Source organism: Capsicum annuum, chromosome 8, assembly GCF_002878395.1.
Source record: "Capsicum annuum cultivar UCD-10X-F1 chromosome 8, UCD10Xv1.1, whole genome shotgun sequence".
Taxonomy (NCBI): domain Eukaryota; kingdom Viridiplantae; phylum Streptophyta; class Magnoliopsida; order Solanales; family Solanaceae; genus Capsicum; species Capsicum annuum.
In genome coordinates, this window is record NC_061118.1 from 3974291 (window position 1) to 3989974 (window position 15684).

The window sequence follows — 15684 nt, forward strand, 5'->3', positions numbered from 1 at the left end:
TTACTTTTAGCTTAGTAACTTTCAAGATTCTTTTGATTACAATTGCACTAGTTAATCTCGATTGTTAAACTAGAATTGGATAGTTGTGTAACATAAATCTCTGAGAGATCGATATTCGGCTTTATTTAAGGCCACTGTATTACTTGGTGAGACCACGTACACTTGTGTATGAGCTTAGACGCAACAATATTCTTGAGAGAGAAGGAGTTGTACGATGTTATTTTTGAGTGTTACTCTCACTTTGAGGGCATTTAACTTATGAAAATTGAGTCCCTAAAAAAAGTAGGACGAAAACACCCTTAATTAGATAAAGTGGGAAAAAATCCTCGTATAGAATAGGTATTGTGCACTGCATAGCCCATAGCGTTGGTTAGGTTACACGTCGCGACCCCCATAGCACTGACAGCACAACACGATGTGTTTCCCATAGCGTTGGGGCTAATTTCCAACTTTCTAAAGTTTAGTGATAAGTGTGATGTGTTAGCCTACCAATGCTTCACCGAGGCCATTTCACATGCCCAAAGCTTTTGTTTTAAGTCTCAAAACTTGTTTCAAATAATTTCTAATTGAACTAGGGGTCATACGACTAGATTTTGAAGCTCTATCATGTGTACGGAATGACTTAAACATGATATGAAATGCAAGGTGTTAAAAGAATAGTGGGTATGGTAGAGATTGGGGCATAGGATGTGAGTGAAGATGAGGTGGTTAGAGGATATGGAGGAGACAATCAAAGTAGAATGTCACTTCTAAACTTTTTTTTTTTTGGCTTCTATTAAGGAAATTATTTTTCTCAATTTTAAGACTACGAGATTAAAGAAGTATTTTGATATATATCTTTAATTTAAAATTACTAAATTCAAAAAAAATTCAACTTATTAAACTTTATGTCAAGTTAAAATCGGCTAACTCAAATTAAAAAGGGATGGAATAGATTTTGAAATCCAAAAGGTATCAAAGAATAAAAATGAAGAAAGGAATAAATGAATAAATTGCCTTCTTGAACAAAACGTACTTGAAAACCCAAAGCAGAAGAAAACAGCTTTTCAATTAAATAACGTGACACGCGCCGCGCGGTGCCCAGAAAAAATAAGAGGCTCAACTTCCCAATCAAAATTCTGTTGTTCTCCCTAGCCCCCTGGTCCCGCGGCTTCCTTCCTTTCACTCACCACTCCCAACATTTCCTCTCCAACAAAAAGAAAACAAAAGAATCTACACTACTTTTGAATATATCAAATTTCGTTTCAATTCTTGAAAAACAAGCATGGGTTTCTTCATGGGGTTCTTCCTAGGTGCTGCATTGGGTGTTGGTCTCATAGTTTTCTTTGCTCGATTTCAGAATAACAGATCCAAAGCTCGCATTGATTTGGTAGTTTTCTGTTTTTATTCAAATTGGAATTTTGTATTTTTCTTTTCCAGGATTATTATCTTATTATACATTCCTTGTGTTAGGCAAAAGCCATAACATCATTTGCCAGGATGACAGTTCAAGATTCAAGAAAACTTCTGCCTCCTGAAGCATACCCTTCTTGGGTAGTCTTTTCACAAAAGCAAAAGTTGAGTTGCATTTGCTTAATACTTTTCTGTAATTCATGAGTAATTCAATTTTCTAATAATGGCTTTTGCGAATTGCAGTTGAATTGGCTTAACCAGCACTTCGAAAAGATTTGGCCTTATGTAGACGAGGTAATTGTACTCCAGCACACTCTTTGATATTTACTGTTTTATGTTTGTATTGATTGTCTGCTTAGGCAGCATCAGAGTTGATAAGAACCTCCGTGGAACCAGTTCTTGAGCAATATAGACCATCTATCTTAGCTGCTCTGAAATTTTCAAAGCTCACATTGGGTACTGTGGCTCCATCATTCACAGGTTAGTTCAACAGTTGCCACTTTTAAACATTTATTCAAGTATTGAGTTTGCCACTTTTAAACATTTATTCAAGTATTGAGTGTTGTCAAGGTGCACTTTTTTAATTCCTTAGCTTTGAGTAAGTGAGAGTTTCTATTCCTTCTGAAATTACCAATTTCTTCAGATGATCCTATTTTATATAGTGTTTCTTATCTTTACACTAAATCGGTAACTTCTATGTATGAATTATAAACTGAGGCAACTGGAGATTTCAATGTAGTGCTCCTGATGCTAGTCCCAGTTTTTTATGGTTATAGCCATTAACTTCGCCCCTTTTCTCAGGTAGGCTAGCCTTCAACTTCCAATTACGAGCAAGGAAACCTCATCTTCTATATCTATTTGGAATAATTTAACTCCAACATCTCCTTTTGCCCTTTCAGGAGTTTCCATTCTTGATGGTGATCATGGAGAAATTATAATGGAGTTGGAAATGCAGTGGGACGGAAATCCCAATATTGTTCTTGATATTAAAACTTTAGTTGGTGTAGGACTTCCTATACAGGTACTTTTGACATATTTGGTTTTGCAATAAATGAAATAGCTGATAATGGTAAGTCGAACAATTTGATTGAAACAGGAAATGAATAAATTCAATGGAACTTTTGGTCTGAGAGTATAATTCACATGCACCGGAAGAAATGTACTCTAAGCTGCAAAAGCCAAATTTGTTAGTATACAAATGTCTTTAAAGCTGGAGCGCCCAAGGGTGTGATCTAGTGGTCAATGAAGTGGGTGAGAACGATCAGGCCTCAGGTTCAAATCCCATCTGAGACAAAAATACTAGGTGATTTCTTCCCATCTGTCCTAGTCTTGGTGGATAGAGTTACCTGGTATCTGTTGTTGGAGGAAGGTGGCAAGTATCCCATGAAATTAGTTGAGGTGCGTGCAAGCTGACCCGAATACCATGGTTATCAAGGAAAAAAAGATGTATTTAAAGCCACAAGTGAACTAGAGTTGTGCTCTTGAGTACATATATATCATATGCAAACCCTTATAGATTTCTAAAAGTGATTCCTAGTTAGGGTCTCTCTGTGTCTTCTTCTTTATTGGTCATGCCTTCCATCTGAATGCTGATTTTCCGATTTTTTTGTATGTAGTTTCTGTAACACTTTCTCAACATAATAACTCTGGAGAGGAACCTTATTGAACAAAAAGGAAAACTCTAGAGAGCAAACTTATCTATCTTTCCTTTAAAAAATTAATCTGCTTCCATCTTCTATGCGTTCTATTAAATATTTTAAGAATTTTCTGCTCCAAAGATTGCTAAGATACCTCCATTAATCACCTGAAATCAACTCATGTCAATTGAATAAATGCCCAAAAGACCCAGTCTTCAAGCGTGAGATATTACAAATCATGATCTCAACCAATGAGGGACTCTCTCTTTATTGATGTATTTTAACTGAGATGAATATTTTCTTCTTTGGTGTATCCTGCTATCATCACAATTCAAGTGACAAAAGCACTTTCTTTGTTGACTCTTGAGTCTTGGAACATGTTAGAATATGAGTAGGAATAGGAATAGTATATAAAATCCTAATTGGAAAAGGATTGTAATGTAGTGTCCTAGTTGGAAAAGGAGTCTAATGTAGTGTCTATAAAAAGGGGTCTCAGTGAAATAATTTAGATACAACAATCAATAATATTCTTCACTTATATGTCTCGCATGATTTCAGAGCGACGATCTTGGTAGAGAATCAAAGAGCTTTTGTTGTCGGCGGCCAGCTATAACCCATATATGCCGCTCGTCTGGCCAATGATTAGCAAACGTTAGGTCACTGTGTTTCTTTCCAATGGCTTCTGGTATCTAATTTGTATAGCAACGTGCATCTTTTCGGTGACTACTTTCTCATATCTGATTTGGGTAGCACCATGCGTCTTTCCGGTGACAACTTTTTCATATCTGATTTGCATAGCACCTTCTGACCCGACCCATATTAATTTCTCTTTTTAGTAGGGTTGTGTTGTCATTCTGACCCTACCCATATAATTTCTCTTTTCAAGTTGGGTCGTGCCATCATTCCGACCCTACCCATATAATTTCTCTCTCAGTAGGATTGCGTCATCATTCCGACCGTACCCGTATAATTTTTTTCTTAGATTGTAACCATTTTTCAGCCATCATATCTAATAATCTAGCGCGTGATCATGTTCCGACTAATTTTTTGGTGAATTTCTTGTTCAAGACCTACTCATCTCTTGATTTCGAGATGATCCATATATTTTATACCAGTTTCCGACAATTTTCTAGAGACAAATTGACTTTCCGACGATGTTTACTACTTTTCCGATCACTTCTTTGTTCGTTCCTTTTAAACTGAGGTCTCTTAGACGTCCAAAGCAGTCAACAACCTTGGTACATATGCCTTGTGTGCACTAGTTTGAGGGGAGTGTTAGAATATGAGTAGGAACAAAAATGGTATAGAGAATCCTAGTTGGAAAAGGATGGTAATGTAGTGTCCTAGTTGAAAAAGGAGTCTGATGTAGTGTATATAAATAGGGTCTAATTTAGATACAACAATTCAATAATATTCATCTCTTATATTTCTCACAGAACATAATCACTTTTACATCGCACTGTCTTTTTGAAAAAATAGAGGTATGGAAATCCAATTTTTTCTAAAAGATCAAGACAATTTTCGTAGAAACATCACAACTTATCAAGGATCGTCTTTCATATTTTTCATTCTTCTCCTAATCCCTTTGTTTGATGTAGGTCAAGAATATTGGATTCACGGGGGTTTTCCGGTTGATATTCAAACCACTGGTTGCGGAGCTTCCTTGTTTCGGAGCTGTTTGTTACTCCTTGCGGCACAAAGTGAGTGCAAACTATTCCTTCTATGATTTTGTTTATGAAGTTTTCAATAAATAAGTTTCATGGATATCGAATGGCATGGTTCTTACTTCTGCTTTTATGTATTATTTAAGGCTCACAGACTTAATGTAAGGACGGACTAAATGTTTGACCTGCATCTTCAGATTTGTGTTCGGTTCCGTCATCATTCTTGTTTACAAAAAAGAATTTTTTCTAATCCTAGTATTAATATTATATTTGTCCTGCATTGTTTATGCCTGTAGAAAAATTTGGATTTCACTCTCAAAGTTGTCGGTGGTGATATCTCAGCTATTCCTGGAGTATCTGATGCCATTGAGGTTTGAAATGTCTTTTGTTTTTGTGATTGAGTGAATATAGACCTCTTTCTCTGTTGTTTCCCACATATAAATTGCTGATGTGTAGAATCTTATTTTATTTCTTTCCCTAGTTAGCACACATTATACATTTCCGTAGTTATCGCGCATTATACATGCAAGTTACATGTCTTTTACAGTTTTATTTCTTTCTTGTTTAGGTGCAAATAAATGAAAACTATAGAGTTATTGTTCTTTTCATAAATTAGTTCATCTTTCTCACACAACTGCATTTTGCATGACCCTTACTTTCAGTTAAGTAGCATTTCAAGTCTTCTCTCGTTTGATTTTGATTTTAAAGCTTTATTTGCATGTGATTTTCATAAATTGAGAAGAGCTAAAAACTTGGATGGGGTCTCTTGTTCTTCATCATTGGTCTATCTATCTTATTATTTTGTAATTAGTTAGTTGATTCACGATTAGTATTTATTGTAATATGTATTTACAGTTAACATTCCTGAATTCTAATTGAGAAAAGAGTGTTTCGGTGGTACAGAAAACTCTTAATTAATTGCAACTCCTTGATGGCATTCAATCTGTATGCACAGGGTACAATACGGGATGCAATTGAAGATTCTATCACCTGGCCTGTCCGCAAAATTGTTCCCATATTACCAGGAGATTACAGGTGTGCTCATTTCCTAAACAATACTATACTCGTTGCTTGATATTTTTTTTACCACTTGAAAGTAAAGGTTCTTTATCGATTGAACAAGGGAGCTTAATTTTTAAATCTGGAATAACAACCTGTAACAAAAGAGATACTATGTTCTAGATTATCTATTTAGAAAGAATGGTGAAATAGTTTTACGCTATAAATTAATATCGCTAATCCCACTATAAGGTATATCCTATGCTGAATGATATAAACTTTCCTCCCTTAAAGTAGATATAACTTTTGCGACCTCTGGCCTCATCACTGCCGAATGTTTCTTCAAATCATTTTTATCCATCTATATTGGTGACTTTTGTTAAAAGTAGAAAAAATCCAGACGAAATGAAGAATCAAGTCCGCAAGGGAATAAGTCGAGATGAAGGAGGAGAAAATTTCAATATCATTACAAACTACTATAAACTTATTTCTGCACATTTTTCTTGGAATCTAGACTCTAGTTATCGAATAAAACTGCAGTACAAGTACTATTTTCTAATGAAATGGTATTTCTGGAATAAGTCCAATCTTCTCTACCTGAAGTACTAAGGGAAAGGAGGACATCGTTTTCAACCTAAATTAATCTTGTATTTTTGTAGTGACCTGGAGCTAAAGCCGGTTGGTATATTACAAGTCAAGCTCATCGAAGCCAAAGAGTTGACTAATAAAGACCTCATTGGGAAGTCGGATCCTTTTGTTGAATTGTTTATACGTCCACTACGTGACAGGACAAAGACCAGCAAAGTTATTGTAAGAGAACTTCGGTCTCTTATAGTCTTGTTGTCCTTCTTAATTTATTTATCTACTAATGAGAAATGTTTAACTCCAGATTTTGTTTGCTTTGTTAAGGATAACTGCTTAAATCCTATCTGGAATGAGCACTTTGAGTTCATAGTTGAAGACATATCCACTCAACATTTAACAATTAGAGTTTATGATGACGAAGGGATTCAGGCTGCTGAATTCATTGGTTGCGCTCGAATAGATTTGAAAGACCTTGAGCCTGGTAAAGTGAAGGATGTGTGGTTGAAACTAGTGAAGGATTTGGAGATCCAGAGGGACACCAAAAATAGAGGACAGGTAAGAATATCTTTATATTTGTCTTCTTGTGGGATTAGAATGCATCAAATCATAGTTGACACTCATTTGGGACCGAGCTTCATTGTGAAAAAGCAGCTGTCTGCCTCATTATATTCATCAATTAGCTTGGAGAGCTCCCTGCCAATATTATTAGGATGAACTAATGGGATTCAACCAAAACTGAACTTGAGAATAACATCATCCATAATTGAATTTTTTGCTCTTTCTTTTTTAAATAGAATACGGAAAAGGGTCAAAAATACCCCTAAACTATTTGAAATTGATCAAAAATATCCTTCGTTTGTTTTTTGGCTAAAAAATACTCCTTTGTTTTTTGGACTCAAAAATACCCCTCTGTTAATTTTTTGGCGCAAAAACACCTCTCTAACGGAATGACACCATGCACGTCATGTGGATAAAAAAGACTACTTAACCAATTCACGTCAGCATACACGTAAGAAATCACTCCATTTAATCCATTTAACCATTAATCTATTTTATTCTATTTAAAAATCCAACTCGACCCATATTCAAAAAATCCAAACCAAGAGGCAAAATTTAATTCTTCATTTTTTTCCTCAAATCATTCCTTTCACCGCCTTCAATTCCATTATGAAACTCACTCGAGCAATTCTTGACCTCATCAACTTGTGGTTGTCCTACATTGCCACTAAACTTCCTCTCTCTAAATTTCAATTTCATCTCCAAGTTACAATTCCTCTCACTACAATTAGATTCCTCATTAGACAAATTCAGATAGGACACCCAGTAGCAATCTGAGCTCTTGAAAATCGGATCGACTATTTGAGGATTCAATTATTTAGGGCCAACCCGATTAAAACCCGATTCTTTCGGATCAACAATTTGAGGACTTGATTGTTTTCTCATCTTTGGTCTTGACCGATTCGGAATATCTGAACCCATCACATGGAAAATAAGCAATCAAATTCTTTAATTTTTTTCTTCTTGGGTCGATTTTTCTTAATATGGGTGGGGTTGGATCTTTTAAATAGACAAAAATGGAATGATGATTGAATGGATTATATGGAGTGATTTTCCACGTGCATGCTGACATGTACTGGTCAAGTGGCCTTTTTTATCCACGTGACGTGCTTGGTAGCATTTCGTTAGAGAGAAGGGTATTTTTTAGCCAAAAAATTAGCGAAAGGGTATTTTTGAACCCAAAAAACAAACAGAGTGGTATTTTTGAGCCAAAAAACAAACAAAGTATTTTTTATCCATTTCAAATAGTTCAGGAGTATTTTTGATCCTTTTCCGAATAGAATATCATGAACTTAAAAGGAGAATAGCTTGCTTACCTTCCTAGCCAAATTTCTTAGGTGTCATTTGGTAGGATGCATTAGAAAAAATAATGCGTGCATTAGCTCAATGTATTACACTTTTCAACCTATATATATATCTAATGCAAGCATTAGTTATACACTCTACTTGGTATTATGCTATATATAAGTAATACATGGGAAACCATGGTATTAGTAATGCAAGAGACTTTAATGCGCATGCATTAGCATGGGTAAAGAAACAATAGCCCCTCAAAACATTTTCCACATCATTTCCATTATATTACTGGAATGCAAGCATTGTTAATGTAAATATTACTAATACATCAGATTTTGCACTATTCTTATACACCTTACCAAACGACCCCGTAGTGTCTTGAAGCCTTTGATCTACGGTCTCCTACTATCATCTTTACTCCGTAGAAAAATAAATACACCAATCACTTAGTAGATATATAGTCTTCAATAATTGTAATCAAAAGGAATGTGTGAAATTTGATTTCTGAACTTGAGAGGTGTTTGAGTCCTTCTGCTGACCAATCAATTGTTATTTCTGTATTCTGTATCTTGATACAAATTAATCAAGTAGCTAACACAGCCTTCCACTTGTATCTAAAGATGACCAGCAATCTTTGATTCTTTCTGAATGTTTTTTCCAATAACAGAGAAAACACCAGATAAACTGAAGAATAATTATCTCAATTTGTTCAATACATCAGATTACATTGGTATTTATACACAAAGGAAATAAGAGATAAAAGGAAGCAAATTATTCTCCACTTAATGTAAATCCTACCATAATACTTTACAAAGTGGCGGACCCATGATTTTGGGTTTGTGCAGAGCCAGATCCTGGATCCAGCTCTCCAGGTACCAAATAAACTTATCGATTAAATCAATCAGATTATTCGTTTTTTCGGTCTATGAAACTATTGGCAAATTAATTAACAACGAAAGAACAACAATACAATGGTAGGCCTGTGGGTGTTGAGATAGCAAAGTAGTTAGCATTGGATGCGGAGAGCAGTGAGACCGAGGACGTGAGCCTTTATCGGAGACGACAAAGAATCCGTCAGGCGGTGTCAGGCTGACAGCAGTGGCAAAGAACTAGAAAGCAGAGCTGCATAGGCCGATGATTTGAGAATTGGGAGTGATATGGGTTTTTTTTTTTTAATTTTGATGAGAGAGAATAAATTATACATTTTTAACAACTTGAAAAATAAAAGAATGTCAAAAATAATAATTAATTATATGTATGAAGTCAACTGTCAACATATTACATAAAAAATAAGTTGCAAGCTCAAGTCGAACTCGCGACCTTTGGGCCACAAAAGTGGCGCTTTACCACTTGCACCGGATGGTAATTTGGTCTTGTGGGTGACATGTTTAATATTTGAGTATATCAATATATATATATACTTGTATAGAGAGATAGTGGCACCCTTACGGACCTTAATAGATCTGCCCCTGGATTTGTGGGTGCTCAACCTTTTTGAACGTATAGTTATTATTAATAAGCATATAGTATAAGTGCATAATTATTTGAAGATGGCAATGAAAAACTCTTATTAAAATTATTCATATTTGTATTATGAACATCATGAATCTTTGACGGAAAATGCAACAGATGAAGAAAAAAAAATGATTGGTTAAGTTCATATTCAAGGGTAAAATAAAATAAAAAATATTGAGGGGTCAAAGTTTGGAGTCTTTAATTCTTTATTTATTATGCCGAATTACTTTTTTTTTATGCTATAGTGAATTATGTATAAGTACAAAAGAAAAAGAGAAAAAAAAAAGAGAAGAAGATAAAACAAAAGTAGCATTGGAATTTGGGTCAAATAGTGGCTGCAAAAGAACTAAAAATATGGCCTAAAAAGGAGTCACACACTCTCACGTGAAAGTTTCCAAACCACTCTTAAACCAAAGCACCCAACCAGATTTAATGTTTGTGGGTGCTTTTTGGTTTATTATATCCTTTTTCTGCAATTTTTTATATAATTATACCTATTCCGAGCCAAAGTCAATGGGTGCTTGAGCACCCATTTTTTACTTGTGGGACGTCCCTGACTTCACAATATTCTACAATAAATATAAAATATCTCTAATTATATCTACATATATCTAGAAAATCTCTATTTACAGTTTTCCATGTTTGGAATGTATGTCTATAACATCACCCCTCAAACTAATGACGGTGGCTCAAAAAGCATCAATTTGTCTACTAGAAACCAATGACGTCGTGCCATTGATTTTGCAAACACATTTGCTATTTGAAGATCGACGGATACATGTGGAAGGGTAATTACTCTTTCATCTATAACTTCTCTGATAGTAAGACAAACAAATTGAAACAGAGGGAGCATATAATATGGGTATAAAATGAGCATAAATGGAGCGGCATGGTCAAGGAGGATTTATATAGCCAACCCCAACTTGCTTGAGATTGAGCATAGTAGTTGTTGTAGTTGTTTGATCAGGGCAGGCCTCCCTAAGAAGAATCTTCTTCTAAAAAAATTCTCAGTGTCACCGGAACAGAAGGCTTCTTGTTGAGGTAGAAACTGACATTATAAAAAAAGAATGGGGCATAAGAAAACAGAGTCGGTGTACGTTTCCAGCTGAAGAGCATTCTATGTGTGTGATGGTTGATCAGCCATAAAATGTAATGAAGTCCAACAGACAAATATGTGTTTTCTTTATTGGAGTCAACCTGTATGTATTAAACAGAAGTTTTCTTCTTCTTTGTTTTTCCATTTTTGTCATAGACCGTGTTGCATGTTCTTGTCCACGTATGATACCTGTCCATCAGTCCATGATACGTGGTCTCTCCATAAGAGGATTCTTTTTTGTCATTGGTGCACCCTGGAGTCTTGACTAAAGCTCTTCTATGGTCAACTAACACAGGTACACTTGGAGCTTCTCTTTTGTCCTTTTGGCATGGATAGTGTGTTTATGAAGGGATTTAAACCCGACTATGCACTAACTACCTTGGAAAAGGCCCTTAGACCAGAGGCAGCTAATTTTTCACAAGCAAACTCTGAGAAGAAAGGGGACATCCTCTTTAGAGGAGTTCTTTCCGTGACAGTAATATCAGCAGAAGACGTACCTGTTACTGATCTGATGGGAAAATCTGATCCTTTTGTTGTACTAATTATGAAGAAATCTGAACAAAAAAATAAAACCCGAGTAAGTTTGTGTGTACCATGCAGGATCCCACATTATCTTCCCCCAACTTGTCTGATATTTCATTGAGTGACTTTGTTTCAAGATTTTGAAGTTCAGCAACTTTTGGGTACTCATTGTTCTTGTGAATCTCAGGTTCTAAACAACACCCTTAATCCAGTGTGGAACCAGACATTTGACTTTGTAGTGGAAGATGGATTACATGATTTACTCATATTGGAAGTTTGGGACCATGACACCTTTGGGAAGGTAAATTCTTTTGGACCATCTTGTTTCCATTTGGGTGCTAAACTTTTGCTGTACTGCGTTTGGACTTTATGAGGTTGCTTTATCTTTTTCAATTTTTGTAAATTTCAGGACAAAATTGGTAGATGCATCATGACCCTCACAAGAGTTATACTAGAAGAAGAATTTAAAGACACCTTTACCTTAGATGGTGCCAAGTCTGGGAGATTAACCATTCATCTTAAATGGACACCACAACCTATAATCCGAGATTGATTCATTTGAGATTAGATTTTTTTTTCCTTTTGCCCTGGTTAAGAGTATATATGATAACATTTTACAGGAAATGCCAAGTCTAATTAGAAATGAAAAGAGGTAAAGGCAGAACTTTCAAATTTATCAAGAGAAGCAACAATCTTCTAGCCTTTCATATGCTAATATTTGTTGTAATGACAATGTCAAAGGTATTCTTTTTCCAGTTAAACAACTTCTCCAGTTTCATGATGCCCTTTTCTTATTACCTAGTAACATGTTCTGTTTCATGCAAATTTGAGTGAAAGACAGGAAAGCAAGGAATTGATTTCTTTTTATTTTTTTGTAAGAAGCAAAGGGCGTTGATGACAAACTACATGTTTTTTTTTCCTTTTTGGTAAAAGACAAACTACATGTTTTTTTTCCTTTTTGGTAAAAGACAAACTACATGTTAATGCTGTATGAAAAGCATTACAAGTTTGCAATAAACTAACAATAGGTTTACAGCGAAGGAAAATAAGAAGTTCTGGGTCATATACCATATCATACAACATTCTACAGTTTCCACATCGAAGAGACGACAACTGCCAGTTGCTTACTTCAGTGCAAAGCCTACAGCCAATATACCAAATCTCCCTCGTAGTAATTAAGCACAGGGCCAACTTCTCTTTCTCCTTTTACTTAAGAATACTGATGCCTGTTTTTCGAGGAGTTTGCTTGTTTGAGTCTCACCAACAATTCAGGCATAAGCTTTTGTAACTCAGTTTTGTATTTAACTAAAAAATATAGTATGAAATAAAGACAGTAATTTTAAAACGAGAGAAATACTAGAAAAGATGTAAGCAACCCAGTTCCAGAATCCCCATCAAATCCTCAGAATATGGCAAGTCAGTCACCTACAGGCCCCACTAACCCTATGCAGATAGACTCAAATCATGAAAAAACTGTACATCTACTCCCTCCGTTTCATATATTAGTTGGCCTTATTGATTTGCTACAACCATTAAGAAAATATTAATTAGAAATTTATTTTATTAAATTAGCCTTATTAATTATACTTTACAATAATACATTTAAGTAAATATACTTTGTTTAGTCATTTAATGTTAAGAGTAGTATTAAAAGAACATAATAAAATCCCGTTGATTTCATCAAAGGAACAACTAAATTAAAATAAATATTTTTAGAAAGAGGAACAACTAAATAGAAAAGGAGGGAATAGTTTTTTGGACAAGCTTGTTACAAACTCCTACTTCCCTACCCTGCAACATGCTGCCGACTCGCCAATATGGAACGTTGACTTGAACGAAGTTACTCCCATCAAGGCTGTTGAAAACTGAGTCCGAAATCAAAATATGTCATGAAACTAAAAAAAGTATCAAAATATGTCATTTATATAAAAAGTGACAGAAATATGCTTAGCTCACTTAAAAAGTGAGTTATATCAATTTTGTTTAATGGCAGGTGCCAAACGGCATTATAAATCTGGAAAAATACATAAGTGAGTTATGCATTTTATTTCTACATAACTCACTTAAAAAGTGAGTTATACAATGAAACTTATATAATACTAATAATACAAAACGGAGGGAGTATAAGTCCCTCTAAAAAGTGCCAGATTTATAACGTCGTTTGGCAGCTGCCGTTAAAGAGAATTGATATAACTCACTTCTTAAGTGAGTTAAGGATATTTCTATCACTTTTATATACATGACATATTTTGGTACTTTTTTTGTTTCATGACATATTTTGGTTCCGGACTCCTGAAAACTTCATCCCCATCATTGCTGCAGCGGACAAAAATAGTCTCTATTTGCCTTGAAAATATGCTGTAATTGTAAAGATGATAGGACAAAAAATAGGCCACCAACTCTTGAAAAACAAATTGACATCTTTATGAAAACCCATAGAAAATATATCTTTGATGGATCTTGGGGCCGACTTCTTTCTCATTAAATTTACCAAGGAACGAAATATGAATCATGTAAGCCATGATGGCCTTTGGTTTATCTTAAATCTCTGGCTCTCCATCCAAAAATAGGAATCAAAATTTGTCGCCTCACAGGCTCAAATAGCGCACTCAGCCATTTTGGTTCGCCTACCTGACCTTCCAACTAAATTTTATGACTTGGAGATCATGTATAAGGTAGGAAGTAAGATTGGGACTCTTCTTAAAGTGGATGCATGTACTTCATCGACCACTCGAGGCAGGTATGCTAGATTGTGTGTACAAGTTCCACTGGAACGACCTTTCCTTCACCATGTTAACATTGGTACCCACAAGCATTATATCAACTATGAGGGTAGAAATTTTTTCTGCACTAAATGCGGATGGCTGGGACACACCTCAGGTCACTGTGCTTACACTCCACCAAATTCGTAGACCCCTTATAGTAATGCCTCACTGGATGCGGATGTTCACACTTTTAGAAGATGAAGGATGAAACTTGATTAAATTCCATAGAAAACAAAATCAAAGGTCACTGGGGAAAACAGTGATGATTCCGATGGTAGGTGAGGTTCATGTACAAAGCAAAGGTAAGGCAATTCATTCGACACAAAATATTTCAGCCAAAAAGGGCTTTAACACCGCCAGTCAAGCCGTTGCAGGTAAGTAGGGAGAGGGAGAAAATAAATACTTTGTCAAACTTATTTTGATAAAGTGACACTAGTCTTAAAAAATAGAAAAAGAGACATTCTGATGAATTTAAATATTATCATTGGGATAATTCTGAAGAATTTAAAGAAAAAGAGTGTAAAAGAGGTGTCGAGGGGCAATCTGAACCACAAGCAAACCACTCTTTCTTAGATGGCACCGTTCTTTGTGTAGGACAAGAAAATGTTGAAGCTTTTCTTGAATAAGGCGTTGATGAAAAAGTCTTTCAATTACACTACGAATAAGACTTGTAAGAAATATTATAAGGTGAGGTGTGTAAATCCTAGCTGTTGGTGGATAGTGCGCTTAGGTGCGAATGAAACGTCGGGTAGGTTTCAAATCTACAAGTACGTCGGTGAGCATAGTTGTGGTATTAAATTTGTCACGGGTAATCACAAGAATATCACCGTGGATATCATTGAATCACTTTGTTTAAACTTTTTCATTGACAACAAAGGTTCAAGCCCGAGAGATATTGAGAGGATCGTCTTTAAGGAGCTACATTATAGGTCAAGCTATTGGAACCGCTAGATGAAAGGAGCCATTGCGAAGAACATAGTTCAAAAACACTCGAGCACATATATAGTGTGCTGCCTGCTTTTTTATATGCTCTTAATGGCCTTAATCCCGGGTCTATAAATTTCCTCATGGTCGAGGAGGAGCCGAGAAAGTTTATGTATCACTTTATGGCATTTGGGTCTTCTATCCGTAGATATGCACACATGAGAAAGGTTATTGCTATTGATGACACGCATTTGTTTGGAAAATATGAGGGTATGTTGTTGTTCGCTGTCACTCTAGATGTGTAGAAGCATATCTATCTCTTAGTGTATTGTGTGGTGGACGAGAAGAATGATACGTCATGGGGTTTCTTCTTTGAGAAGCTTAAGTCGGTTGTCATCGATGAACCAAAATTTTCGTCATCTCTAACAGACACGATAAAGCATTATCCGCTTGCACATCATGGAGTTTGTATGAGGCATCTCGGTGAATATATTTGAAAGAATCACCAGTATGGATATTATCTCCATGTGTACTACCATGCGGCTAAGGCGTACATGTTGAATAAGTTTAACGACCAGTTCAACTTGCTTAAAGAGAAATGCATCGATGCAATAGCTTGCCTCGATCATGAAATTGGATTTGAAAAGTGGAGTAAGGCTCACTTTCTAGGAAATAGATTCAATGTCATGACCACAAACACCGCCTACTCGCTCAATGCAATATTGCTTAAC

The 15684-nt window shown here is 35.5% G+C and overlaps 1 protein-coding gene across 3 annotated transcripts; it reads left to right on the plus strand.

Annotated features, from left to right (window-relative positions):
* The first annotated feature begins 983 nt into the window (after positions 1-983).
* LOC107856978 (synaptotagmin-5) lies at positions 984-12045 on the plus strand. Of its 3 annotated transcripts, XM_016701939.2 has the most exons (13): positions 984-1369; positions 1453-1557; positions 1636-1686; positions 1752-1872; positions 2292-2413; positions 4628-4729; positions 4990-5064; positions 5649-5728; positions 6352-6502; positions 6602-6832; positions 11038-11319; positions 11452-11565; positions 11674-12045. In XM_016701939.2, the coding sequence occupies exons 1-13, from the start codon at positions 1265-1267 to the stop codon at positions 11815-11817; spliced, it is 1683 nt and encodes a 560-aa protein (XP_016557425.1). In that variant the 5' UTR covers positions 984-1264; the 3' UTR covers positions 11818-12045. The 3 variants fall into 3 exon arrangements, with proteins under 3 accessions (XP_016557425.1, XP_047251274.1, XP_047251273.1); XM_047395318.1 differs by lacking the exons at positions 984-1369; positions 1453-1557; positions 1636-1686 and adding an exon at positions 2132-2193 and having other exon boundaries at positions 1753-1872; XM_047395317.1 differs by lacking the exons at positions 984-1369; positions 1453-1557; positions 1636-1686; positions 1752-1872 and adding an exon at positions 1910-2193.
* Positions 12046-15684: the final 3639 nt, after the last annotated feature.